General features: G+C 41.3%; 1 protein-coding gene across 1 annotated transcript in view; it reads left to right on the top strand.

Moving 5' to 3' along the window:
* OTUD3 (OTU deubiquitinase 3) overlaps positions 1-23,682 on the top strand; it is a 29,273-nt gene extending 5,591 nt beyond the window's left edge. The window contains exons 2-8 of the mRNA XM_004425660.3: positions 1,390-1,538; positions 5,623-5,735; positions 9,737-9,859; positions 15,540-15,671; positions 16,134-16,230; positions 17,361-17,545; positions 18,549-23,682. Of these exons, the coding sequence (XP_004425717.1) occupies positions 1,390-1,538; positions 5,623-5,735; positions 9,737-9,859; positions 15,540-15,671; positions 16,134-16,230; positions 17,361-17,545; positions 18,549-18,725 (976 nt within the window). The 3' untranslated portion in view covers positions 18,726-23,682. The remainder of the gene's footprint in view (positions 1-1,389; positions 1,539-5,622; positions 5,736-9,736; positions 9,860-15,539; positions 15,672-16,133; positions 16,231-17,360; positions 17,546-18,548) is intronic.
* Positions 23,683-25,825: the final 2,143 nt, after the last annotated feature.

Raw genomic sequence — 25,825 nt, 5'->3', positions numbered from 1 at the left:
AGACTAGTGGTGGCAGATGCTAAAGGTTTAAGAAAAGTTTGAAAGAAAAGCTTGAAATTGAGAATGCTTTATCTGTTAGCTCACTTGTTTTTCCTGTGGTTGAAAAAAGACTGCCATTGTTAGAGTTTAGCAGCAGACATCTCAGTCTAGGGTCTAGAACTGCTATATTCCTGTCCCTTCTAGAATCTTGCTGTGGATTGATGCAAAGCTTTTTGGTTTCTTGTTTATAGAAAATGTCATCTGTAAATTCTCCCTTGCCCCTGCAAAAAAAAAAGTGTAAATCTTGATATGTTTGAAGAGATTCCTGGCTCTCTATAACTTTCTATTGAAGACTCACACATCATCTTATCTATTTCTTTTCTGAGTTGAAAAACAAAAAACCTCTTTCTCCTGCATGTTTAGGTCTGAAGTCTTGCTGGCAGTGATGAGTTTATATTTTGGAATTAGAATATCATAGATTTTCATTTGGAAGAGCAAACAGTTTGCTGTGAAACTGGGCTACTGTTTGGCTTCAGAATTTCCCTGGTTTAAGGATACCAGATTGTGTTTGTCTTGTTTCAGTCTCTGTGTATCTGGGTTCTGTGTTGGTGATATAGTTTGGAATTTTAGAAGCTTTTGAGGGGTTTGAAGGTAAAGATAACTCTTAAAGTTTATTACCAGCATTTTAATTTTAGAAACAAAATAAAAAATGGTGTCTCATTTGGCAGGAATAACAATAGCATTGTGGCTCACCTGGGTGAGAAGTGAGGAACCAAGGAGGGAAAGTGTCATTGTGTAGTGCAACTCCGTGTTGTCCAAGTGCTCTTATTCTCGTGGCTTTCTCCACTATGTTCTTAGGACTCAAACTGGATGTTGAGTTCAGTTGTTTGTATTGGGAGCTTGACAAATTGCTGTCTTTTGGGTACTGTTTGTTAGATGAATGATTAGTTAGCTGGGCAGCTATAGTGAAACTTGTTTCGGAAAAGAGGCAGGAGATAGGATTTATCATTTTGGAAGGGCATCTGGGAATCATAACCCTTAGGTGTGGAATGGCTTGTAAGGTCTGGACCCTGTCTTCATTTGGATAACCTATCACACCTTCACTTGTTGAAGCAGCTGAGGCCCAGGGAAGTTTAATAACTTTCCGAGTCAGCCAGCTGGTAAGTGGGGCATAGACTCCTTGTTTATTGCCTCTCATGAAGGTAGTGTGGTTGGACATCTGCCTAGTGCTCTCCCCTAAGTATCTGGGAAGAATCCTGGACTATAAAAGTGGAGACTTGATCTCTTCTCTCTGTGAAAGATTTCCTATGGATTGCCTAGCATGAAGCATCATTGTTTTATATGGTGTTCATATAAGTGTTTTATAAGTTCATTTTTAAAAGGTCTTGACCAACATTTTTGTTTTGATAGCAATTGCCTCTTCAGAGCTCTTGGTGATCAATTGGAGGGTCACTCACGAAATCATCTCAAGCACCGACAGGAGACAGTGGACTACATGATAAAGCAGCGGGAAGATTTTGAACCCTTTGTAGAAGATGACATTCCTTTTGAGAAACATGGTAGGTTCACCGTGGGACACTGGATCCTCCAGGAATAGTGCATTGGGTAATGAAATCCATCAGCATCCCCCACCCTCCCAGCCAGGGGTTTGAATATATAAATTATGGCATTCATGTATTCAACAAATATTTGTTTGCCTGCCCTGTAATAGGCAGCTTGCTAGGCAGTTGGGAATCAATAGGTTTAGATGCGTATGCCCTTAATAAAGATGATGATGTTAATTGACCTGAAAAGCTATTCGTGACTTCTTATTTAGTGGGGGGACAAGCAGGCTATAAAATAGTGTATATAGGTTGGTCCTGTTTTTAAAAGGTATGCACACACAGAAACACTAGGAAAATTTTATAAAGATACTAACATTTTATGGTTGTTAATTCTTGGCGCCACTTACTTTTCAGAAACTACTCATTCTCTTTAAACTTCTTCTATAAAGGGGAGATAATAATAGCATCTATTTTTTTAAGATTTTTTTTAAGGTTTTTTAAGATTAAATTAAATACTACAGTTAAAATAAGTTCTTAATAAGTACTAGCCATCTGGGGATAGTGGGAATATGAATATTTTACATTATCTTCTGCAGATTTTTCTGATTTTAAATGTTCATGTATTACTTTTATAATCAGACAAATCAATAAAGTCATTTTAATTTTTCATCAAAAACCCAAACGCAGCCTGTTTTCTTTGAGGCTAGTCAGTTAGTGATTTTAATTAGTTTCTTAATAGGCACAAATATAATAAGAAAATACATATGAGCTTTTAAATTTTAGTTTTGACAAATATTTACTGAGGATCTAATGTCTTAGGTGCTGAGACATTTCTGTTTTACAATAACATTTTCATTATAGGGCTCACAGTCTTATCTGTCTCTTATCAGGAGAGAGACAGAATATTGCCTGTGTTTTAGAGAGACTCTGGAAACCATGTCAAGAGCGGAGGGGGAGAGAAACTGGGAAGGGAGATGAGTTAGAAGGCTCTCCACATTGGCGAGATGAAAGAATAAGATGGTCTCCACCAAGGCAGCTACTGGGGATAAAGAATAGGGTTCAGACCAGGACACAGTTTGGCAGTGTAATTGACAGGACTCATTGAAGGTGGGGAGGAGGAGAGAGGGAGGAGACAAAGGTGATTCTGAAGTTTCTGCTTGGGGAAAGGCTAGGTGGCTGTACAATCATGCATTGCTTAACGATGGGGATAGGCTCTGAGAAATATGTCGTTAGGCGATTTTGTGCGAACACCATAGAGTGTACTTACACTGACCTAGATGGTATAGCCTACCCCACACCTAGGCTGTATGGTACTAATCTCACGGGACCACCGTTGTATGAGTGGTCTGTCGTTGACTGAAACGTCGTTATGCGTGGCATGACTGGACTGTTAGCAAAAAAGAGGGCGGCGGGAGGAAGACATTTGGGAGGGAATCTATCAGTGATCCCAAAGCCTTTCTCATTCCTCACTATGAAAGAACTCATTTATTAGGCATCAGCAGCAAAAGAGACAGCAGCAAAACTCCCAATGAGTAGTTTAAACCAGTCACTGAGTTCTGATGGTCCCTCCTCCTGGATCACTTTTTGTCTGGTAGAGAGACACAGTTTACCAGATGGTCAGCAGTTTACAAATTAGATGTGGATATATGGGCAAGTTTTATAGTTTAGTGCTATGTAAAATGAATTGTCATTGATCCAATTAAAATATCATTTTGGATGAAGTGAGTTTTTAGTTTGTGACTTGAAATTCCACTTTGACCATTTTCAGTGATGGTCATGTGGTAGATTTGGGGGTATGGCAGGACAAGGAACTCAAACCTTTAGTTGCCAGGATGATAGTCACTTTAGATGTACAATGAGAAGGTGCTTTCTTGAAATGTCACTGTGCATGCCTGATGGTTGGTTGGTGCTACATAAGAAGTTGAGCATCGAAGAAGTGAGAAGTGGCCCTGACTGCCATAGCAGAAATGCAAAGAAACGTAGAAGTCTTCACATTCTGTTTGTGTGTCCATGGAACACTAAACTTATTACATTCATCTTTCTTATAGTTATGTGTTTTTAATGCCTGTCTACCTTGTTACACTGTGAGCTTCTTGAGAACAGGGCCTGTGGCTGTTCCCCAATGCAGCAATGCCTGGCACATGGTAGGCACTCATATTTGTTGAATGAATAAATGAATGGCTCACTTAACTCTTCAGGACTTGCTTACCCTTGCATCTGGCCATATCTTTTAGGATTATTCTTTTCCTTTAGACTGTGGCTTCAGAGAATCAGTAACCTCTTTTCCCCAACTATACAAATATCCAGATGGGAAACCTGAATGTTCTTAATGCTTCCTCTCCCTCCTCATACCTCGTCATTCATTAAGTCTTGTCACTTCTACCTCAATATTTTTTCTCTCATTGCTACCACCTTGTAAAATCAGGCCTCTGTGGACATTTGCCTACATTTCTTGAATACTCTTTGGACTGGTCTCATTGCCTCCTGACCCCTTCAGTTTGTTTTCCATGTTGCAGCCAGAGTGGTGATCTAAATGCACGGCTAATATGTCTTTCCCCTATTTAAAACCTGTAGCCAGCTCCCCGTTGACCTCAGGATAAAGTCCAAACTCTTTAGCCCTTCATGATCTGTGATTTTCTTATCCCCTACCCTCATCTCTGGCTGTTTCCCACCACATTTTCTTGCTCCTGACCCTGCCATACTGATTAGTCCATAAGCTCAGCCTTCTCTCTCTCTCTTGCCTCTGCTTGGAACGGCATTTATTCCTCTCCTGTCTGTCTATTCCTACTTGTCCTTTGGGAATCAGCTTAGTAGTCTCAGCTCAGAAGCTTATCTGATACACCTTACCTCCCCCTCCACACTACCAAACTGGCTTACGTTCCTGACGTGGAGTTAGCCAAACTGTAAGGTTTGAGGGCCCCAGTCTTCCGCAAGACTTCCCTCACTTCTGACATCAGCTGTAAATTTGAGGTGTCCCAAAACCACTCTCAGGTTCAATAATTTGCTAGAAGGACTCAGAGAACTCATTGAAGGCTGTTATATGCACAGTTATAGTTTATTATGAGGAAAGGATACAGATCAAAATTAGCCAAAGGGTAAAGTCTGGGAAGAGTTACACCATACACAAGGAAGCTTACCTGAACTTTGGTGTCCAAAATTTTTATTGGGGCTTCATTATGTAGATGTTATTAGTTGCTTGCCTAAGTGGTTGAACTCAGTCTCTAGCTCCCCAAACCCCCAGGTCTTTCTGACAGCACAGGGCCAGAGCGGCCCACCAAGAGTCACCTCATTAGCGTAAACTGTCAGGTGTGGCTGAGGGGCCTACCTTGAATAACAGAGACACTCCTATCTCTTGGGAAATGCCAGGGGTTTAGAGGTTATCTCCCAGGAGCAGAGACAACGGCCAGACCTCTCTTTGGGCAAGGCCAAATTCTTTGCTCCACGTTCCTTTCCTGCAGCACTTAGGCATCAGTAGTGTCTGTTTTCTTGTTTGCACCTCACTGGTTGTAAACTCCTTGAGGGCAAACTGTGACTGGCTATATAATGGAGTGGCCAAGAGCCAGATTCTTGGTGTCAGGCTGCCTTGGATGAAATCTCTGCTGTGTGCTGGCTCTGTGACCTTGGGCACAGCTATAAGCTACTCTGTGCTTGCTTTACTTATCTATAATATGGTGTGCATGATAATACCTCTTTCAGGGTGTTTTTTTGAAGAGTAAAAGTGGTAATCTGAGACGTGAGTAGAGCAGTGCTTGACACATAAGAAACATTCATTAATGCAAACTATTATGATTACTGTGGTTATTGTTACATTTCCAGTGTCTTATAGAATTAGTCATATAGGAAGCATTCAGTAGATACTTATTGAAGGGGTAAATAAATGAATCCTTTCTTTGTTAATGATTGGTGCCCTTCTGAGAAGCAGTCTACGTACTGTTCAACCGGCTGAATTCCTAGACTCTGACAAAGCTAATGGACTTTTCAAATGTATACCTCATTTCTCGTTATTTGGAACAAAATACTAATTTTTGCATTTGCTTTTTGCGTTTGGGTTTTTCCGTTATAAAGACTTCATTTTACTTTCTCTCCTACTTCCATGCAGTGGCCAGTTTGGCAAAGCCTGGTACGTTTGCTGGCAATGATGCAATTGTCGCCTTTGCAAGAAATCATCAATTGAATGTGGTGATTCATCAACTTAATGCCCCTTTGTGGCAGGTAGGTCGCCTATTCAAGAATTTATCTTAAGCTCTTATTTGTAAATTAGCTTTGGGGATGTCTTAAGGTGTTGGGGCTTGACTTGTGATATTGAACTCAAACACAGTAACTTGGACTGGGAGCCTAACCAAAGACGGGAGGCTTATGGTGGCTTGGAATTCAGCCCTGCACTGTGTGCAAATGGAGTCTGAAAACCTTTAAAATGCCAGAAATATTATTCAATATTATGTCAGTTAATTGGGTAATTTGGGGGCAGAGAGCCTAATATGGAGATATTTTAGGTAATTCTGTAAAAATATCTGAGTGAGAATTTAAAGGATTAGTGCATACAAATTCCAGTTTGAAGTATGCCTGTTCCCATGGTGTGTGTATGTTTTTTAGGTGGAGGGAAACAAAGACCAAATTCACTATAATAACCATTGCTAAAAAGCGTGTTCTGAGCGACACGATTCATTTCATGGCCTAGGATGTCAAGCTCTGTTTCTCTGCTCTACTCACCTGTACCTACGGTTCCAGTGGTTTTTCTACATCAAATAAGATTATCCAACAAGTGTTCAGTTTGTGTGAGGATGGCGGAGCATATTGTTGAACCGTTTAGTCCCCCCCCACGCCCCGTTTTAAGTAGCTATCCATTCAACTCTTTTCACCTTTTTTTTTTTTTTTACCTTTGGGGATCCTAAATCAACCTAATCTCCCAAACAGTCCATCAAACAAAACATTCTGAAGTGTGGAAGGTCAAAGGTTGGGGTGTGAAAGCATGTACAGGCTACAACTCCCTTACTCTTCCTCTTTGCACTCAGAACGCTTCTTGTCACTCTGTGGCTCTGCTCGAAGACCGGGCGTGTGATTTCTATCGTTCTCCTCCCTTCCCTCTCCACTAAGCCCCCATTTCTAACTTTTTTTTTTTTTTGGGTGAGGAAGATCAGCCCTGAGCTAACATCCATGCCAATCCTCCTCTTTTTGCTGAGGAAGGTTGGCCCTGGGCTAACATCTGTGCTTATCTTCCTCCACTTTATATGGGACACCACCACAGCATGGCCTGACAAGCGGTGCCTCGGTGCCCAGCAACAGAGTGCGTGCACTTAACCACTACGCTATGGGGCCGGCCCCTCTAAGTTTTTTTTAAATTAGAAAAGTAAAACATGTTAATTGTATAAAAATTTGAAAATTCAGAAAAGCCCATAAAGCAAATAAAAATCACCCAGAGTCACACTCTCCAGAGATCATTAGTGTTAACATCTCACTGTGTATCCCTGTCATTCACACACGCTCTTAGCTATAAAAACATTCATACATAAACTGGGAAGAGACGTAGCACAATGTTTTTATACACATTTTAAGCACATCTACACAGATATAGACACATCTATATTTATATATACCCACACATATCCCTGTATATTATTACTATAACGGCAACAATGGCCTTTTTTTCCTCATTTTTTCCTACGCCACCTGCATATATATTTCTTAATCAATTGCTTCTTCCGAGCCGTTGCTTGTTAAAAATAAAGTTAAGTTTATAGAGATATAATTTACATATTATAAAATTCACCCTTCTCTGGTGTATAGTTCTATGTGTTTTGACAAACGTAGTCATGTAACTACCACCACTTCCAACATCTAGAATCTTTCCACTGTTCCAGAAGGTCCCCTCGTGCCCCTTTGCAGCCATTAGTCCCCACATCCCCAGCTTCTTGTAACCACTAATCTGATTTGTCTCTTATAGTTTTGCCTTTCCAGAATGTCATATATGGAAGTACATAGCCTTTTGTGTCTGGCATAGTGTACTTTTAACAGAATTACACTACAGCAAAATAAATTAGATTCTCCATGGGTTGGTGAGGAATTTTACCTTACAGGGATACAGTGAGCAGGAGGGGAACAGTATCTGTGTGTGTTGATCTTTGGGGCAGTGTTGTCAGATGCACTGACACCAGAGACAGCTATCATATTTTTAGTGAGGGTTTTTCTTTCTAAGGGTGGTGCTTGAACCAAGAATAGTGGTTACCTCCTTCGTTGTCCCAATTTTTTGTCATTAAATTTTTACTCTTTCCTAGAGTCATCAAAATCATTTGAATATACAGCATAATGACCCTATTCTTGAAGGAAAATACTTGATGCCAACTTAGTAATCATAGGCTGCCTTTTCCTCCACTGGAACTTGTTTTTAGTTTATTAATTATCTAGGTGGTTGTGGAAGGTAATTCTGCATAGTTAAATATTTTTTTTCAAATACTTTTCTGTACTGTTCTCTTACATGGGTTGCTAAACATTGAAAGTATGTTTTAAAAAAAATATATTTGCTGTACGATAGAACTGTCCACTGGATCTTCCCCGTTTCCCCAACCCCAGTGAAGCATCTTATAAAATTTGAGAATTGAAACTGCATTGCTCGCTACTGTTATGGGTAAGAGCTCTTGCATTAATAATGAGTAGGCTTATACTCAGAACATGGAGATACTGAAACCTACATTTTTTCCTGGTTACAAGTAGAATATATGCTTCTGTGAACAGTACAGACATGTGTAACATAGAAAGTGAAAGTCCTCTGTCATCTCCGTCTCCATGAACATCACAGTTAACTGTTTGGTGACAGTGCTTCCCGTCATTTTTTCCTATGCATAACGTATGTATAGATTATTGTTATTTAAGTATTTAAGTACTTTAGGAGTTACGTCATTGAAAGATTCTAATCAACTACTTTCCTTTTCTAGTACTCTTCCTGGGAGATAAATGGTGATGCCATCTCTGTTTTGTGTGTCTCAAAACCAGACTCTCTGCACTTTGAGACCTAGATATTCTACCTGGAGAAAACTTACATGGCTCTGACTTCTAGACCTCTGTGGTTCCTGTTTGTTCCATGATTTTTGCTGTGTTCTTAGACCACAGATATTGTTTAAATTAATAGTAGTATCTTACTACCTATGACTTTCAGTAAAAACAGGAAGGAGGTGCTGATGTTTTGGAATTTTAACAAACAGATAGTTACTGGGCTTTGTAAGGGACAGAGGCAGAACTATGTTCGGGTTTTGTGGAGGTGGTGGTTTTTCGGGTATATCCAGGCTGGACCTTAGGGCTTCTGTATTGCGTGGCTCTGCAGAGCACCATTCCTGTTGGGTTGTGCTCCGGGGGTACCAATCACACGGAACACCTTGTGAGTAGTGCCTCCAGCGTTGTGTAAAGCAGTAGTGCTGCTTGACTATGTATAATTTTGTTTTGAAATTGATATGTGGGAGATTTTGAGTTTGTTGTTAATGTTTCTCAGTAGGTGGTTGATAGAAAAAGCTGTTTTTGTTTTAACGACAGGGGTGGATTTACTGTGAAGCTCATAAAGCTCAAGTGTCAGGTCCGTCGTTTCTATGGCCTCCTTTCAAGGTCTTGGGAGGGGTTCTAGCAATTTTGTAGCTGTAATTTTGTGTTCCTTTTCTCAAAGAGTGCTCCCAAATGGTTTGAGCTTCAAGCCCAACAAATCTGCACCTGCCCCTGGGCCTTCTCTCTTGGAAGGAGCCAGTGCATTTGAGGGACTGAGAGGTACTAACGCCCCTGAAACTTAATAAGTTCATTGTAAATTTTCATTATGAAACTTCATTGTAAATCTGCCTCTGGTTTTTGAATATGTGTTTCCGTATGGATTTATTTCCATATAGTTACATATTAAGCACGTCGAAGCATGCATACATGGGTGGGAGAAAGATAATTAAAAAATGGCCTAAGCAGTTTTTTTTAAGAGAAAATGCCTTTCCTTTATTTTGTTTTCCACAAATTAAGTCAGAGGCTAAGAACACCAGCCCCAGAGCCCAGGTGTGTGGCACCAAGACTCTTGTTGCAGCAGCTGCTTCTCAGATACCTTGTCTCCCAGCCCAGCCCCCTGGCACATCCCGTCATATTCTCGATTTGTGTCTATGTGGAGCCTGTTGACGGGGCTTCCTTGGGCATTTTTGTGCCAAAGTTGACACCATCCAAATCCTCGCTGGCATCTCCCCTTCTGTCGCCTGCAGATCCGTGGTACAGAGAAAGGCAACGGGCGGGAGTTGCACATCGCGTATCGGTACGGAGAGCACTATGACAGCGTGCGGAGGATCAACGACAACTCAGAAGCACCTGCGCATCTCCAGACTGACGTGAGTGAGGCCACATCTTTCTTATTCTCGCCCTGGAGGAGCCAGGTCAAGTGCTGTATGCCCTGGAGCTGAAAACTGTGATATTTTCATGGAAAGTTGCCTTTAACAATCTGTGGGCTTGATTGTTTAATTTTTTTTAGCTCAGGTGAGAGTGACAGGTAAAATTGGTTGTCATTCTTTTGCTTTCCCTAATAGCTGATAGCTGTGATTACATGAATATAATTTATATAAAAATTTTTAATTACTTTTATGTTTTAAAATTAATCCCTGCTTTGTATCTAAAGTTTGGAAACTATAGAAAAAGTAAAGAAGGTGAAAAGTACACAAAATCAGCTACCTGGACACAATTCTGTGATTGTTTTGGTATTTATATAGCTTTGTTTCCTGCTTTTTTCAATTAACATTATTTCAAAAGCCTTCTTGCACATTATTACATACTTTCTTTGTAATTTAAAAAAATAAAGTGAGAGTCACTCTCCCAACCTTGTTGCCTTTCCTGGATGTGACCGGTGTCGTCAGGATATCATAAAATCTCGTAGAGATATTTTACAAGCAAATGTGTGCGTATGTGCATGTATTCCACTTTTGCTGTTTTTACACTCTCCCTACCCCCCTAATTGTAGCATCTTACACATACTGTTCTGCAGCATGCTTATCAAATTGAACGTATCTTGGAGTTGAATTCATAGCAGTCCGTAAGGAATTTCCTGCACCTCTTCAAAGGGCTGCCTGGTGCTGTGTTGTATGGATGTATTAGACTGTGTTTGACTAGTCCCTTCGGGGGACTTGTTGGTGCTTTCAAACTTTTGCTTTTACAAACAACGTGTGGTGCTTTATCTTTACACCTCCTCACACGTGTGTGAGTATGTCTGTGGGATCACTTCCTAGAAGGGCCTTACTGCATTTATGAATTTTGAAGATGTTGCCGAGTTGCTCTGTATAGAGGTTTTACCAGTTGACACTCCCTCTCGAAATACGTGTCCCTTCTCGCACCTTTGCCAGCTCAGCATGCTGTCAGATTTTCTAATCTTTGTCAATGTTAGGGAAAAAATTGTTTGCTTAACATAGTTTTAATTTGTATTTCTCTTATTGGTGAGTTTATGTGTCTTTTCCCGTGTTTGAGACTTATTTGTATTTCCTTTTTTGTGGGCTGTATTCATTTTCTTTGCCTGTTTTTTTCCTATTAAGTTTTCTTAGTGATTTTTGGGAGACCATATATTACGGAAATTAACCTCTGAGTCTGTGGTATGAGTTGCAAATATTTTTTCACAGTCTGTCATTTGAGTTTTTATTCTTTGCCCTATGGTCTTTGCTATGAAGGAATTTTAGATTTTTATTTGGTTAAATTTATCAAGCTTTCTTACATATCTTCTGGGTTTGGGGTCATAATTAGGAAGGTCTTTGTCACTCTGAGGTTAGAAAGAATTCTCCTTTAATTTATTTTAGTACTTTTATGGTTTCATTTTTTTAAAGAAAATGAAATCTTTTGTCTCTATTTGGAATTTATATTCATATAAAGGTGTGAGGGTATGCATCCAACTTGATGTTTTTTCTTGTGGTTATCTAGTTGTGCTCAAACCATTTATTAATTATACATCTTTTCTCTAATGATTTAAAATGCCACTTTTTTCATATACTAAATTTCTATATGTATTTGGGTCTGTTTCTAGACATTGGTTCTGCTCCACTGGTTTCTCTGTTCATGTGTTTATTGTTTTAATTAAGAATATATTTTAAAATCTGGTAGAATTTTTCACTCATCATTACTTTTCTTTTTTTATAATTTCCTGTATATTCTTGCTTTGTTTTATTTTATATATGAACATTAGAATTAGTTTGTCTAGTTAAAAAGAAGTCCTGTTGATATTTGTTTTTATTGGGATCTCACTAAATTTATAGATTAACTTAAGGAACAACTGACATCTTTATGATGTTTAATCTTCTTAGCCAAAAACCCTTTTAAAGGTTTTTTATTTGTTTAATTGACTTTTTTGGTGATCTAGAGGAGCATTTTCTTCATATAGGTCTTGCCCATTTTTTGCCAAGTTTATTCCTAGATGTTTTGTGTTTTCTGTTCCTATTGTGAGGAAAGGATCTTTTCCCTTTATATTTCCAAGTTGATTATCATTTGTATATATGAGAGTTGTTAAGAAAATGTTAATTATGTATATCCAGCTATCCTACAGAATTATTTTTTTTTGGTGAGGAAGATTCACCCTGAGCTACCATCTGCTGCCAGTCTTCCTCTTTTTTTGCTTGAGGAAGATTAGCCCTGAGCTAACAGCGGTGCCATTCTTCCTCTATTTTGTATGTGGGATCCCTCCACAGCATGGCTGATGAGTGGGAGTAGGTCCACCCCCGGGATCTGAACCCGCGAACCTGAGCTACTGAAGTGGAGCTCGAGGAACTTTAAGCACTCAGACACGGGGCTGGCCCCCGGAATTCTTTTTGTTACTTGAGGTAAAATTCACATAACATAAAATTAACCATTTTAAAGTATACGGTTCAGTGGCACTGAGTTCAGCCACAAAGCTGTGCAGCCACTTCCTCTATCCAGTTCCAAAACATTTTCATCACCCCAAAAGGAAACCCTGTGCCCATTAAGCAGTCACTCCCCATTTCCTTTCTCCTCTAGCCGCCACCAATCTACTTTTTGTCTCTATGGATTTACCTGTTCTGGACATTTCATATAAATGGAATCATACAATATGTGGCCTTTTGTGTCTGACTTTCTTTCTTTTTAAAGTTTATTTATTTATTTATTTTTTTGTGAGGAAGATCAGCCCTGAGCTAACACCTGTGCCAATCCTCCTCTTTTTGCTGAGGAAAACTGGCTCTGAGCTAACATCTATTGCCAATCCTCCTCCTTTTTCCCCCAAAGCGCCAATAGATAGTTGCATGTCATAGTTGCACATCCTTCTAGTTGCTGTATGTGGGATGCGGCCTCAGCATGGCCGGAGAAGCGGTGCGTCGGTGCGCGCCCGGGATCCGAACCTGGGCCACCAGCAGTGGAGCACGTGCACTTAACCGCTAAGCCACGGGGCCGGCCCTGTCTGACTTTCACTTAGCGTGTTTTCAAGGTTCGTTTGTGTTTAGTACATATCAGTACTTTGTTCCCTCTTAAAGCTGAATAATATTCCATTGTAGGGATATACCACATTTCGTTTATTATTCATCTGTTGATGGGCGTTTGGGTTGTTTCCACTTTTTGGCTATTGTGAACAGTGCTGCTATGAATATTTGTGTGTAGTGTTTGTTTCAATACCTGTTTCAATCTTTTGGATATATACCTAGGAGTAGAATTGCTGGGTCTTATGGTAATTATTTGTTTAGCTTTTTGAGGAGCTGCTACCCTGTTTTCCACAGTAGCTGCACCATTTTACATCACTACCAGCAATGTGTTGATGATTCCACTTTCTCCACATTCTCACCAATACTGGAATTTCTTTTATTTCCTTTTAAAATCCTGGCCATCCTACTAAGTATGAAGTGGTATCTTGTGGTTTTGATTTGCCTTTCCCTAATGACTAATGATGTTGAGCATCTTTTCATGTGTGCTTGGCCATTTGTATATCTTTGGAGAGATGTCTGTTAAGTCCTTTGCCTATGTTTTAATTGGGATGGTTGTGCTTTTGTTGTTGAGTTGTAGGAGTTCTTTATGTAGCCTGGATACTAGATTCTTATAGATACATGAGTTGCCAGAATTATTTTTGTTTGTAGTAGTTTTTTGGTTGAGTCTTTGTTTTTTTTTCGGTATAGAATTATATCATTTGCAAATAGTGATAACTTTTCTTCTTTTTTGTTTTTTGCTGAGGAAGACTGGCCCTGAGCTAATATCCGTGCTCATCTTCCTCCAGTTGATGTGGGACACCACCACAGCATGGCCTGACAAGTGGTGCGTCTGTGTGTGCCTGGATCTGAGCCCAGGCTGCCAGCAGCGGAGCGCGTGCACTTAACTGCTGCGCCCCACGGCCGGCCCCAATAACTTTTCTTCTTTCTTTTCAATTTTATACTTCTATTTTTTTGGCTAATTGTATTAGCTGTTACCTCCAAAACATTGTTATATAATAATGGTAGTAGTAAAAATCTTTACTGTGTTCCTTACTTTAATGGGAATGAAGCATCATTCTGTGGATTTACCATGGTTATTTAACCATACCCATGCTATGGAAGCTTTAGGTTGTTTCCAGTTATTCACCACTATTAGTAGCACTGTGATGAGCACTTTTACAGAAATCTTTTTTATACTTGACATTATTTCCTTTGGATAAATTTCAAAGACTCTTGATTCACATTGCCAGGTTGTTAGGGTATAATTTTATAATAGGTTGCTTTTTATTAACATTTTAAGGAATATACTACACATTGCTGGATTCCACTTAACTCTTTTTTTTTTTTTTTTGTGAGGAAGATCAGCCCTGAGCTAACATCCGTGCCAATCTTCCTCTTTTTGCTGAGGAAGACCGGCCTTGAGCTAACATCTATTGCCAATCCTCCTCCTTTTTTTCCCCTTTTTCTCCCCAAAGCCCCAGCAGATAGTTGTATGTCATAGTTGCACATCCCTCTAGTTGCTGTATGTGGGACGCGGCCTCAGCATGGCCAGACAAGCGGTGCGTCGGTGCACGCCCAGGATCCGAACCTAGGCTTCCAGTAGCGGAGCGCGCGCACTTAACCACTAAGCCACGGGGCCGGCCCCTCCACTTACTCTTTTACATGCAAAAACCAGAAATGTCCTTGCCCATTTCCCATCTCCCTGCGTTAATAGGAAGCAGAGGGAGAAGGAGATTGAGCAGCTGGAGGGGTGATTTTAGCTTTTCTGATTTAGGCTTGGGTTGTAAAGGCCTCATGGATACCCAGTGAACTGCTCTTTGTGGTTTTAGAATTTGGATTGACAGGTTCCCTTGAGTGTGGTGGTATGCACAGGAGGTTAGATGAGTCATGCTCACCTGTGACTGTCCACTGGGACAGGAACTTGACACTGAAGATTGCTGATGATCAAATGGGGCTGAGGGAACCAGGTGGGAATTGTATGTATGTTTCTTCAAGACGAGTTGTCCTGCTGCAAAAGCTCCTCGGGTGCTTGTATAGAGCATCTCTTCTGTCATTCAGCTCACAGCTCTGGAAGTCAGCTGAGATGGATGTGTGCTGTCGAATCAACAGTCATTGCCAAAATGTTGGTATCTTTTTTTTTTTTTTTTAAATTTTATTTATTTATTTATTTTTCCTCCAAAGCCCCAGTAGATAGCTGTATGTCATAGCTGCACATCCTTCTAGTTGCTGTATGTGGGACGCGGCCTCAGCATAGCGGGAGAAGCGGTGCTTCGGTGCGAGCCCGTGATCCGAACCCGGGCCGCCAGCAGCGGAGCGTGCACACTTAACCGCTAAGCCATGGGGCTGGCCCAAAATGTTGGTATCTAGAAACTGTAGGAGTTCTAATGCCATTCTTGCTGAACAGTTTATCCCATTTCTTGGGCCTTTCTTTTTAATACTTCTTTTGTGGCCTGGAATCTCAATGTCTGGATGAAATTTAGCCTAGTCATTTCTATTCCCTTAAGATTGTTCCTAGAGTCTTTTCCCCATATATTTGAATGTTTTTGAAATTAGGATGTCTTCCTATGTTGAAGATTCTGAACATAGTTTGCTAGAGTTCCATGATTATTACTCTTTATATTTCCGTTAGTTTCAGATGCTTCATCAAGATGAATCAAATAAAAGAGAAAAGATCAAGACAACAGGAGTGGACTTTGAAGACGACCTGCGAGATGAAGTAGAAGATGCTGTCCAGAAGGTTTGCAATGCGACTGGATGCTCAGTTAGTATTTCTGTCATGCGGTAATAATGATTTATAAACAAGCGTTGCTGTGCCTAGTTTACCTGCTAGTTTTGTAGCGCCACTCTGGCATGCCAACACCTGATGGACCAAAAAAGGTCCATGATGTTTGTAGTTTGGTTAGGTTATGTGATATGATTTAACGAGAGCTGTTTATTCATTTCTCTCTTGTTTGCTATACTTTACCCAGTACTGCTCAAAATCCTAAAGAAGTATGTGGATTTATTTTTTTCTGATCAATGCAGTTTTATAAAGTATTTATATTAAATGGTTATTTCCAGTAACCAACATGACTGAAAATTAAGACATTTTCTAAATGGAAAAGGTGTTTAAACCTTGCCTCAATTCTCACTATTACATCTTTTTATTTATCAAATTGTTGAAGTAGAGATAGGTAGAAAAATATATCCACAGTGTTGAAGTGTTCCTTTGTTTCTTCGATAGGATTTTAATTTGATAGTCCAGAACCTGGAAGCAGAAAATTATAATATTGAATCTGCAATAATTGCCATGCTTCAGATGAACCAGGGGAAAAGAAATAGTAAGTCTGTGATTGATATTGATAAGCTTTCAAAGTGATTATATTGGCAGTTTTCCAAATATTTATTTTTAATCAAGTCACAGGTAGTAATTATACTGTCATTTATTTATTCATTCAGCAGAATGAGAGTATCGTCTTGGGGAGTGGAGACAGATAAGTAAACAGATATAATAATACATAATGGCGTGGGGGGCAGGGTGCTAGGGGAGCACATGAAAAGGCCACCTAACCCAGTTTTGGAGGGGTGGAGAGTGTCAGGGAAGACTTTATCCTTTTAGAATTAAGATTCCTTTATAAAACCAAAATGATAACCAAAATAGAACGGAGAGAAAAATAGCTTATTTTTCTGTTGGAAATATTTAAATTACTAGCACCTATTAACCTGTGATCATTCAGACTTTTTTTTTTTTACTTGAACTGAGTTTAATTTTATGGCTTGGAGGAAGGAAAAAAGATGTGACATCTTACTATTTTCTCAAGTCATTTATTTAAAATGATTTCAGTACTTATTGCCAGATATTATGTGCCAGATGCTGTTCCTGGCATGATAGTTTTCTATGTGATTGGGTATTTTATTATCCTTTTTATATATTTGCTGAGCCTTATTAGAAAACTGTAAGTAACTTGGTCTTTGTGACTTTAAAATAGCACTGTCCATTATCTCTGCGGTCCAGTGTGTACTTGAAATGTGGCTGAGATAGAGGAACTAAATTTTAAATTTTATTTCACCGTGATTAATTTTAATTTAAATAGCCACATGTGGCTGGTGGCTGCTGTGTTGGACAGCACAGCTTCAGAGCCTGTTTCTTTTCTGGTTTTTGGGTGCAAATGAAAGATTCTCCCCTAAAAATTCATGTTAAAAAGTGGTTTAATTTAATAAAACACTCTGCTGGTGGGACGCTGATGATGAGGCTGGTCAACAGCTTTCTTTCAATTTATCTTCCTGATTTTACCAGTTATGTTTTCCTGTCTTCCCCGCTGGTATTGACTTGATATTAGGATTTTGCCTCAAGGAAACCTTTCCAAATGACAGTGGTCTGGGACCAGGTACTTTTGGAGTCCTTTAACAATAGTCGCATTGTGTAACTGTCTTAGGTTCGCAGTTTTAACAAAATATCTTTCTTTGGAAGATGCAGAGGAGAACCTTGAGTCTAGTGGCCGAGTGCTGAAGCAGTGTGACCCTTTATGGGAGGAGGGTGGCAGTGGCACCAGAGTCTTTGGAAATCAGGGCTTAAATGAAGGCAGGACCGAAAACAATAAGGCACGGGCCAGCCCTGGCGAAGAAAACAAAGCAAATAAAAACCAGCTCCCAAAGGTATGAAAGATGGGGTGGAACGGCACGTGGTGGGCTCTTGTAATGTGGAGGCAGTGTTGGGAACTTGGAGCTCATTTTAGCGTGTAATTCTCTTTTGATCTATAAAAGTAGTTATTGTAGAAGATACGGGGAGTGTGTGAGGGTATATCCAGAAGCAGAATGTGGCCCTCGCCCGTCCTGTTTGGCGTAGGCATGATGACTGGAAGGAAGTATACCCTGACCTCGTGTTCTGTGTGCACGCGGTAGTCTCCTTTTCCCACCTAACGTTCCTGCACGTCTGGGTGCTTCCTGTGTTAATCCACGTTCTAAAATCCCACTTCTTCTAAATGCCATCATCCACAGTGAACAACTTTGTGTATAAATCTTTGTATTTTGGATTATTTTCTTGGCTGGAGTCCCAGAAGAGGAATTGACAGGTTAAAGGGCATGGATATTTGAATCTTTTTAAGGCTTTTTGGTAAACTGTCAAGTGCTTCCCAAAAACGTTGTACATCACCCTCTCTGCTCCCCACTCTCATGGGTAGTATATGGCGCCATTCATTTTACTGACTTTGGATGTCATTTTAAAGTCTCTCATCAAGAAGTTTTGAGCTCAAAATGCAACATAATGTAAAAAGCCACAGCCAGAGGCAAAGATGCACTAAGCTTCTGAGGACTTAGGATTCCCTGGGCTGTTAAATTATGTAGAGAAAGGCCTCACCTGGCCTGTTTGAGTGTTATCTCTTGCTGGACTAGGGTTAATGTTTCTTTAGGTCCTTTTGAATTGGTTTATGAGGAGAATGAAATTGATTTTGTTTGCTAGCTCAGCAAGGGGATATAAATTTTAAAAGTAAATTTGAACAGTAATGGAAAATACATAATTTTTGGTCAGTTAGGTCAGTTTTCTCTGTGATTGTTGAAAGGTGTCTGTGCCCTTTGCATCTGTCAGCCCTGAATCTTTCTTCTGCAGGTGGCAGCCTGAGTCAGCCGTGCTGGCGACTCACCCAGCAGTCTTCTCTTTCAGGTTACAAACAAACAGAGGAGAGAGCAGCAGCGACTGGAGAAGAAGAAACGACAGGAGGAGAGGCACCGTCACAAAGCCCTAGAGAGCAGGGGTAGCCACAGGGACAACAACAGAAGTGAAGCAGATGCGAACACGCAGGTCACCTTGGTGAAGACCTTTGCTGCTCTCAACATCTGACTCTCTGGCCCTCTGGGAGGTGTAAGAAGTGAATGGAAAATGGAGTGCTGTGCACCAGGCTTTCCAGTGAGGCCGTCCTTTATAGAACGAAACACAACCTACAAAGTCCACACATAAGCTCACACTGAGTTAATTTCCTTCAAGCTGCCTCTTTTTTGTTCAGAGTTTTGTTAGTGATGTGTTTTATTTTATGAAAGTGCAGTGAAGCCATTCACGTTCTGTCATTTAAAATATCGAGTTTTAGGGGTGGCTAGTTAGGTAGGGAAAAATCTTTTGAGCGTGGTTTTATTTGCCCAGAAAATTGGAGTTCAGTGACCCAAATGCTTAACACTTGGGTTGAGTTTTACTGTAATTGTTCATGAAGTAGTTTAGATTAGTTGCTAGAAATTCAGAATGACAAGTTTCCTTTGTTTCTCTTTCATTTTCATATAGATATTGATACACAGGATGGTTTATAAATGATCTCCAACTCAGGAACATGTTTAGATTTAGTTTTCTTCTAATCCAAGTTAATCAGAAAATAATTCAGGAAGTGTTTTCCCGAAGTGATATCATATGAGGGCTGTGGCCTGTAGTCAGGGTGGAAATTAAACAGCTATATTTCTCTCCTTACTGATGCTGATGTTATTTCAGATGGGATATAGGTGCTGTTGGTTCGTTTGTACTCAAGCCATATGATAAATGCACCTGACTGTTAATTAGGCCTGGACTTTGCTGAAAATTGATAGTGTTATTGAGTTTTTGGTAGTAGTTTTTTGACAATGAGAAGAAGCTGTGTTATTGCTTATGCCGTTCAGGGATTCTGATAGTATGGAGAGCAGAATCCCTAGTTGTAAAGGGAGAAATTGAGGGATTTGTGAGTTTTTGCCTAGGAAGAGTCTAAAGAGTTATTTGATTTTGTAGGGGAAGAATGTCTGGAAGAATATCTAAGGTTTTTCATGTTCATAGTTTAAGTAACTATTTTCTTCCCTACTATTCTAGACTTAGAAAGAGGCCTTCAGAGAAATAAAAGGTAACTTGATCTGTTGTTGAATTTTCTTAGTATTGTGAAGATGAAATTCCATAAAATGCTGCATTTATTTCTTTTTATTTAAGCCACTATTTGGGATTTTGGTGTTTGAAAAACTCTCCACCACCTACTAGAAGTTGTCAGTGACTTAGGTTAGACCAACAGGGCAGAGAACATACTTCGGCTAAGGCCTTTGAGTGACTCCGCAGTTCTGCAATGGACAGATCTGGGCAGTGGAGAGATGTCATTCCTAAATCTGAGTTAGGGAGTGTGAACTATAATGTGTGAAGTAGCCAGTCTTGTACAGTCTTTGCCTTTTGGGGACCTGATATTTGGACGATTAAAATATGCTGAATCAAAAGGTAAATTATTATCTCTCCCACCCCTCAAATTTCAAAAGTATAAAAGTTCTAAGGTGAAAGGAAAACTATAAAAAAGTTTTGACATGTATAGATGTATCGTCGTCTGGGCTGGCCCTGGATTCATTGAATTGTCTTTATTAGCAGGCACTTTGCTTTCTTCGGTTTTAATAATGTGTTTTAATTTTTTGTCTGTTTGACTTGGGTGACTGTTTGTGGTTGGAGCGTCAGTAGTCTCTTGGAGTGGCTCCCAGGGCATTGAGGTTTGGGCTTCTTCCTGGTGCAGTACATTGTAATATTTAGCAGACTTGGAAACTGCATCGCAGTTGTCCTCTGCACATCACAGGGTCCTGAGTTGGAGGCTCTAGCACTCAGTCCAAACATGGGAAGGTCTCCGTTGCCTTACTGTCTCCGAGGGACCGAGGGCCAGTGCGTTAGGATCTGCTGTTCTCTTTGCTTTCAACTCTGGGCAGATTCCGTGGCTGAGCTTCTGAATGAACACTCTTTCTTGTCTGTTTTCTACTGCGAGAGTACAGGAGACCAGATCCTCTCAGAAAGATCGTGTACTAGAAATTCAGGAGAATTAGGAGTCAGAAATAGCTCAAGGGAGCCCCATTGTCAGAAGTAGTAGAATTGCTTTGTTTACTTGGTGAGTGAAGGTGGCCTTGGGCCCTGTTAGGTTTTTGAAGTTTTAAAAGCTGCTAGAGTTATTAAAGAATATTGGGCACATTTATTTATAAATTACCTGATTCTGATAACGGACTTCAGCATTTCTGGGGTAAAATAACAGTGGTTTTAAAAACTAATCAAATGGCTTCAGTAATTTTCTTTTATTTCCGTTTCATAGTTTTCCAGTTCTCTGTTCAGTATATTAATTATTAGAAATGGGGTGTACGTATCCAACTTTAGTGATATCTTCTAGCTAACAGTTGAATTTAGACTTCACTGCCTCAGTCTCAGCGAAGTATGAGGTAGATGGCATCCATATACTCAGTTGCCTTACTAGGCACTTGAAAATTACTGTATTGGCAGCCAAATGGAGGCCCAGTGTGTTTAGTTCTGGGATGGCTATTGTCGGTAACTTTTACCTAGTACAGTTACTCCTGCACACTCCCTATTAGGAGGTGAATCTCTCTTCACCTCTGAGTTACATCTTGGCCTTTAGAGGTTTATGTTACATGGGATTGTCTCCATATCTTTTAGTGAGGCCAGGAGAACGGGGATGGGGCAGTGGGTCCATAGCTGCTTACTAGTCTTATAAACTGTATATAAAGGTTTTATGGATTTTAAAAAAAGATTTTTTAAGGGTCAAAATAAGAAATAAAATTTTAGTGGCAACAGCTTTGTCCTAGAGAGGTAGATGTATTAAAGCAACATAGAACCACAACTTCTAAGTAATATAGTTGCCGCCAGGAGATTTTAGAGAATAGAATGTATATGTATATTTAATTTTTCAATAACACAAACATGGACTTTCAGGAGCAAAGTCTGGTTGAGGAATTGTGGCAGAAAGAAGAATCTTCCATTTAGTTGAGGTTGTCTGTAGTTTCTTTTATAAGCTCTAAGAACACTTCCAAACTCATTTTGATTCCGAGGGCTTATGAAGTGGGGTCTCCCTCGTGGGGCAGCTAGAGCTGGACTCCGAGGGAACGTTTGTGTTGGAAATTGATATCACTCTGCCCTGCTTCCCTGGGGAGCTTTTACAATGTGAAATGACGCGGTTGAGGGGGTGGGAGGAGGGCCGTGTAGGTGGAGAGAGCTGTGCACATGTTGAGTAGGTAGGTAGCAGAGGGACATGGCGTTGAACTGTACTCGTCATGAGTCCCTGTCGTCAGTGTGCAGTCTCTCTCATTCTGAGGTGCTCTCTAGACTCTGCCTGGGTTTTACTGGGTCAACACAGAATGCTGTCAGTTTATCTCTGTGAAACGTTCAACTCCCATATGCAGTCGGTTAGAAGAAACCTAGATTCCTAGTCAGAGCTGACGGAGTCCCTCTGCCCAGAAGGGTCTTTTGTGGGCAGGCTGGGAATGGAGCATCGTGGTATCAGTGTGTCACGTCTGTGGCCCTCTCTGACTCTTATGTTGGGTAGATGCATAGCTCTTCACCTTTTTACCTCAAGGCTCTTGTCTCTCTGTAGCAAACCGTTAGAGTCTGATGCAGTTTTCCTGTTTTGCCGTTCTCATTATGCACAGTGTCCTTCATCTCAGCTTTCAGAACAGGTGTTGCTAAAACTCTGGGGCCTTCTGACAGTTGTTCTGAGGGGCTTTAATAATGGCACTGTTTACAAGGTGTGTTTTCCTGACTAAAGCAAATTGTATTTTTCCACTGATGTCGTTGAAGATCTAGATGGCATATTTAAATTATGGCAAATCTTCTGCTATCCCAGATTAGAGGGGGAAGTAGATAATTGGCTTGAAGTGGAGATATTGAGCCCCACTCACAAAGCGCTCATATGATGTGGAACTTGAAACGTGCGCCACAGAGCCTGGCCCCCGAGGAAGAGCTGGGCCTCGTGCGCTGCCTGGCCTTGTTCTGTCCCAAGGTCAAGTTCCTGTAGAAACCTCAGGCTCTTAACCATTTCTTCCAAGGGGTTACTTTGCAGAGTCTCTCTAGTTAGGACGACTTTGTAGCTCCATTAAAATGTTTAGCATCCTTGCTGAGTTACTCGAGAGGGGCTGGTACCAGTAGAGAATATATTTCTGTAAAAGCAGGAACTTCTGCATGTGTCTTTATTTGAAGCAGCACATACCAGTGATACAGAGCTTCCTCCGCTCACTGTGCTGGTGGTCATGGAACATAATGATCACTGGATGAAACTTCTGTGGTCCACCCCTAATCCTTTGCATGTCAACCTCCAGCAGGTCACTATTGCTAGCCGTCCATGACAATCATTTGAGCTCAGAGGCCTTAGCCTGTGATTTGATCCGCTGGCAGGTCCTTTGACCAAAACTTGAGGAATGCTGGTGTGGGGCTCCTCATGACTTCCCACCCTCACCGTTCATTTTCCATGGTAGGAAGGGCCCTCGGCCTCCCCGGCTACCCTTCCAGCGTTCTCTGCCAGCGCTGAGCTCAGTGACAAGAAAAGAGCCAGGAGTCGGACTTCAAACCTCTTGCTGTTGTAGAAGTACTGGTGGGTGTCAGCCCCCTTTTTGAAGGAGGCAGATGTGGCTGTGGAGAACACAGGGGCCTTCACAGGCTCAGGAACCTTCTCTTTTTTCTAATTGCACTATACTCGTTCTAGCTTCAGTCTGGAGATATTTCAGACCTCCGTGGGGTCATGACCCAAAGACTTAGCGAGTCTTGCCTTATCTCTGGAGCTCGATGGGGAGAAATATGACTGATGTCTGTCTGATGTCCGTAGGTTGTTTCCTCTAGGTTGTTTCTTTCCACAGAGTGTGTTAATCTGAACCATTTTATTTTTTATTTACCAAAGTACTGTACTTGGCTATTTGCAGTGTTTTCAAAACCAAATGTTTCTTTTTTTGTGTTTTTAATCTTCAATACTTGGTGCAATAGAAGCTGCAAAGATGTGCCACTTTATCTATGAAATGGAGTTTTGTATAAGAATAAATTCTAGTTTAAAGACAAAGTTTCAAGTTGTTTTTGTCACTGTCTGACCACTGTTTGCATGAGTCTGAGAGAGCATGCTGGGAAATGTCCTTCTTAGAGACTTTGCGTGGAAGATGTGTGAGTGTTGTTCCAGTGTATAGTCATTTAGGGTCTCACTGAGCTTAAAACAGCTGATTGTGGCTTTAGCACGGGCAAGTGCAACCACCACACACCCTGGCAGAGCCATCCTTAAGGACTGAACGCTTAAGATTTTGCTTAATGTCTGAGAGTGTCTCTGATAATTCGAAGTTGTCTGAATATGGAGCAGCTGTCTGTTGGCTGCCCCCTGGGGGTTTCTCTAGAACTCAGGGTCCGTTTGACCCCATCCTAGGAGGAGGCACACTCCCCAGACACATGGGACAGAAGTGACTAGAGCATGGACTCACCTAGAAGAGGTCCTTGGAAGGGGAAGGGGGAATGGTGGCCTCTGAAAACCAGAGGGGGAGGAATCCCTCAGTGCATGCCATAGGGGCCCAGCCCACCCCAGGGCTCTGGTCCATCTCCAGGTCAAGACTGGTGCCGTCTCAGCAGGCTGCACCGTGTCCTCGTGCGTTTGGCCTAGAGACTCCCCGTGTCTGGTTCTAACTGGACTGGTATTGTCAGGCAGCTTTGAATTGGCTCTGCAATACTTTGATAGCAAAGGGTATCTGGTACACCCTGGATGACAGGAAAGAATCCTCCTTGTGTGATTTTCTGCTCAGTCCACTGAGAGACCTCTGGGTGCACAAATGCTGTCCAGTTCCTGAGCCCGTGAGGCCCAGATTCTGGACCCTGTTAACCCGACTGAATCTGAGAGATCCTGCGAGGACCAAAGTGATGTCCCGGTTTAGTGCCCCTCCCCCGCAGCGGGAAACTTGTGTCTCCTTAGTTCCATCCCTGCGGTGAGTTAGCTGGGGCCAGGGGGCCCCCTGGTAGGTTGAGTTGTATTCAGGGGGCTTCCTGCCTGGGTCTGTGACGTCCTTCTGTCTGTGAAGTTGGATGAGTCTGTAGGACAGAAATGTTCTCAGGCCGGGTAGGGAATAATTAGAGAACACATGGTTTATTATTGATATTTTCCTCTAGGTTATAGCATTGCTTACTCGGGGGCAGTGACAATTTATGAGCTAAAGATTGAAATACTGTAAGGGGGAACGTGGCTGTCCCAGTGGCCCTTCTTGGTGACTCACTGCCTGTGCTTGCCTAGGAGAAAGCTGGGTTGAAAACCCGGGTTTAAAGTGTTCGCCAGACACCGCAACGAAGTCCTTGCCCCCACTGTGCAGAAGTGTACGTGTGCCTTGAGACAACCAGAATTTGTCATAAAATGCTCTGCTCCATCGTGGTTTTGTAGACTGCTGGACAAAGTGGACACTCAGAGCACAGTGATGCAGGGATTTAGAACATTTTTGGTTATAAAGGATCAAGACCAATCCAGCCACTTCGTAGACTCTGGGCTTGGCAGAAGGAAAAATTTTCCACCTTGGAGAAACTTGTCTAAACCTACCTATGGTAGAGGGACTTAGATATCTCAAGATATTCAGTTTTTATTCCATTTATTCACCCATTCAAACATCCAAGAATCCATCTAACATTTACTGAATCTGTGCTGTGTGTGGGTCCTTATTTCTGGGCATTGAATACAGAGGTGGACCCTGTCCTCAAAAATTTTCTAGTCCAGGGGCTGGCCCAGGGGTGCAGTGGTTAAGTTTGCGTGCTGCGCTTCAGTGACCCAGGGTTCACGGGTTTGGATCCTGGGCGAGGACCTACGCACCGCTCCTCAAGCCATGCTGTGGTGGCATCCCTCATACAAAATAGAGGAAGATTGGCACAGGTGTTAGCTCAGGGCTAATCTTTCTCAGCAAAAAAGAGGAAGATTGGCAATGGATGTTAGCTCAGGGCCAATCTTCCTCACCAAAAAAAAACCCCGAAAAACTTTTTTCTAGTCTAGGAGGGAAAATGAACATGTAATACAACCCAAGAGAACACATGCGATAAAGGGAGGTACTGATAAGAGCGCTGTGAGTTCAGAAGGGAAATCAAGGCGGGCTCAGTGGAGAAAGTGACTTTTGGACTAGACATGAAAGGGGAAACGGGATATGGAAATAGGGAGCAAAGGCATTTTGGACTGAAGGACCAGCATAAGCAAA

The sequence above is a fragment of the Ceratotherium simum genome, chromosome 22, assembly GCF_057802395.1.
Source record: "Ceratotherium simum simum isolate JZ-2026a chromosome 22, ASM5780239v1, whole genome shotgun sequence".
NCBI classification, from domain to species: domain Eukaryota; kingdom Metazoa; phylum Chordata; class Mammalia; order Perissodactyla; family Rhinocerotidae; genus Ceratotherium; species Ceratotherium simum.
This window is presented reverse-complemented; position numbering and strand designations above follow the sequence as displayed.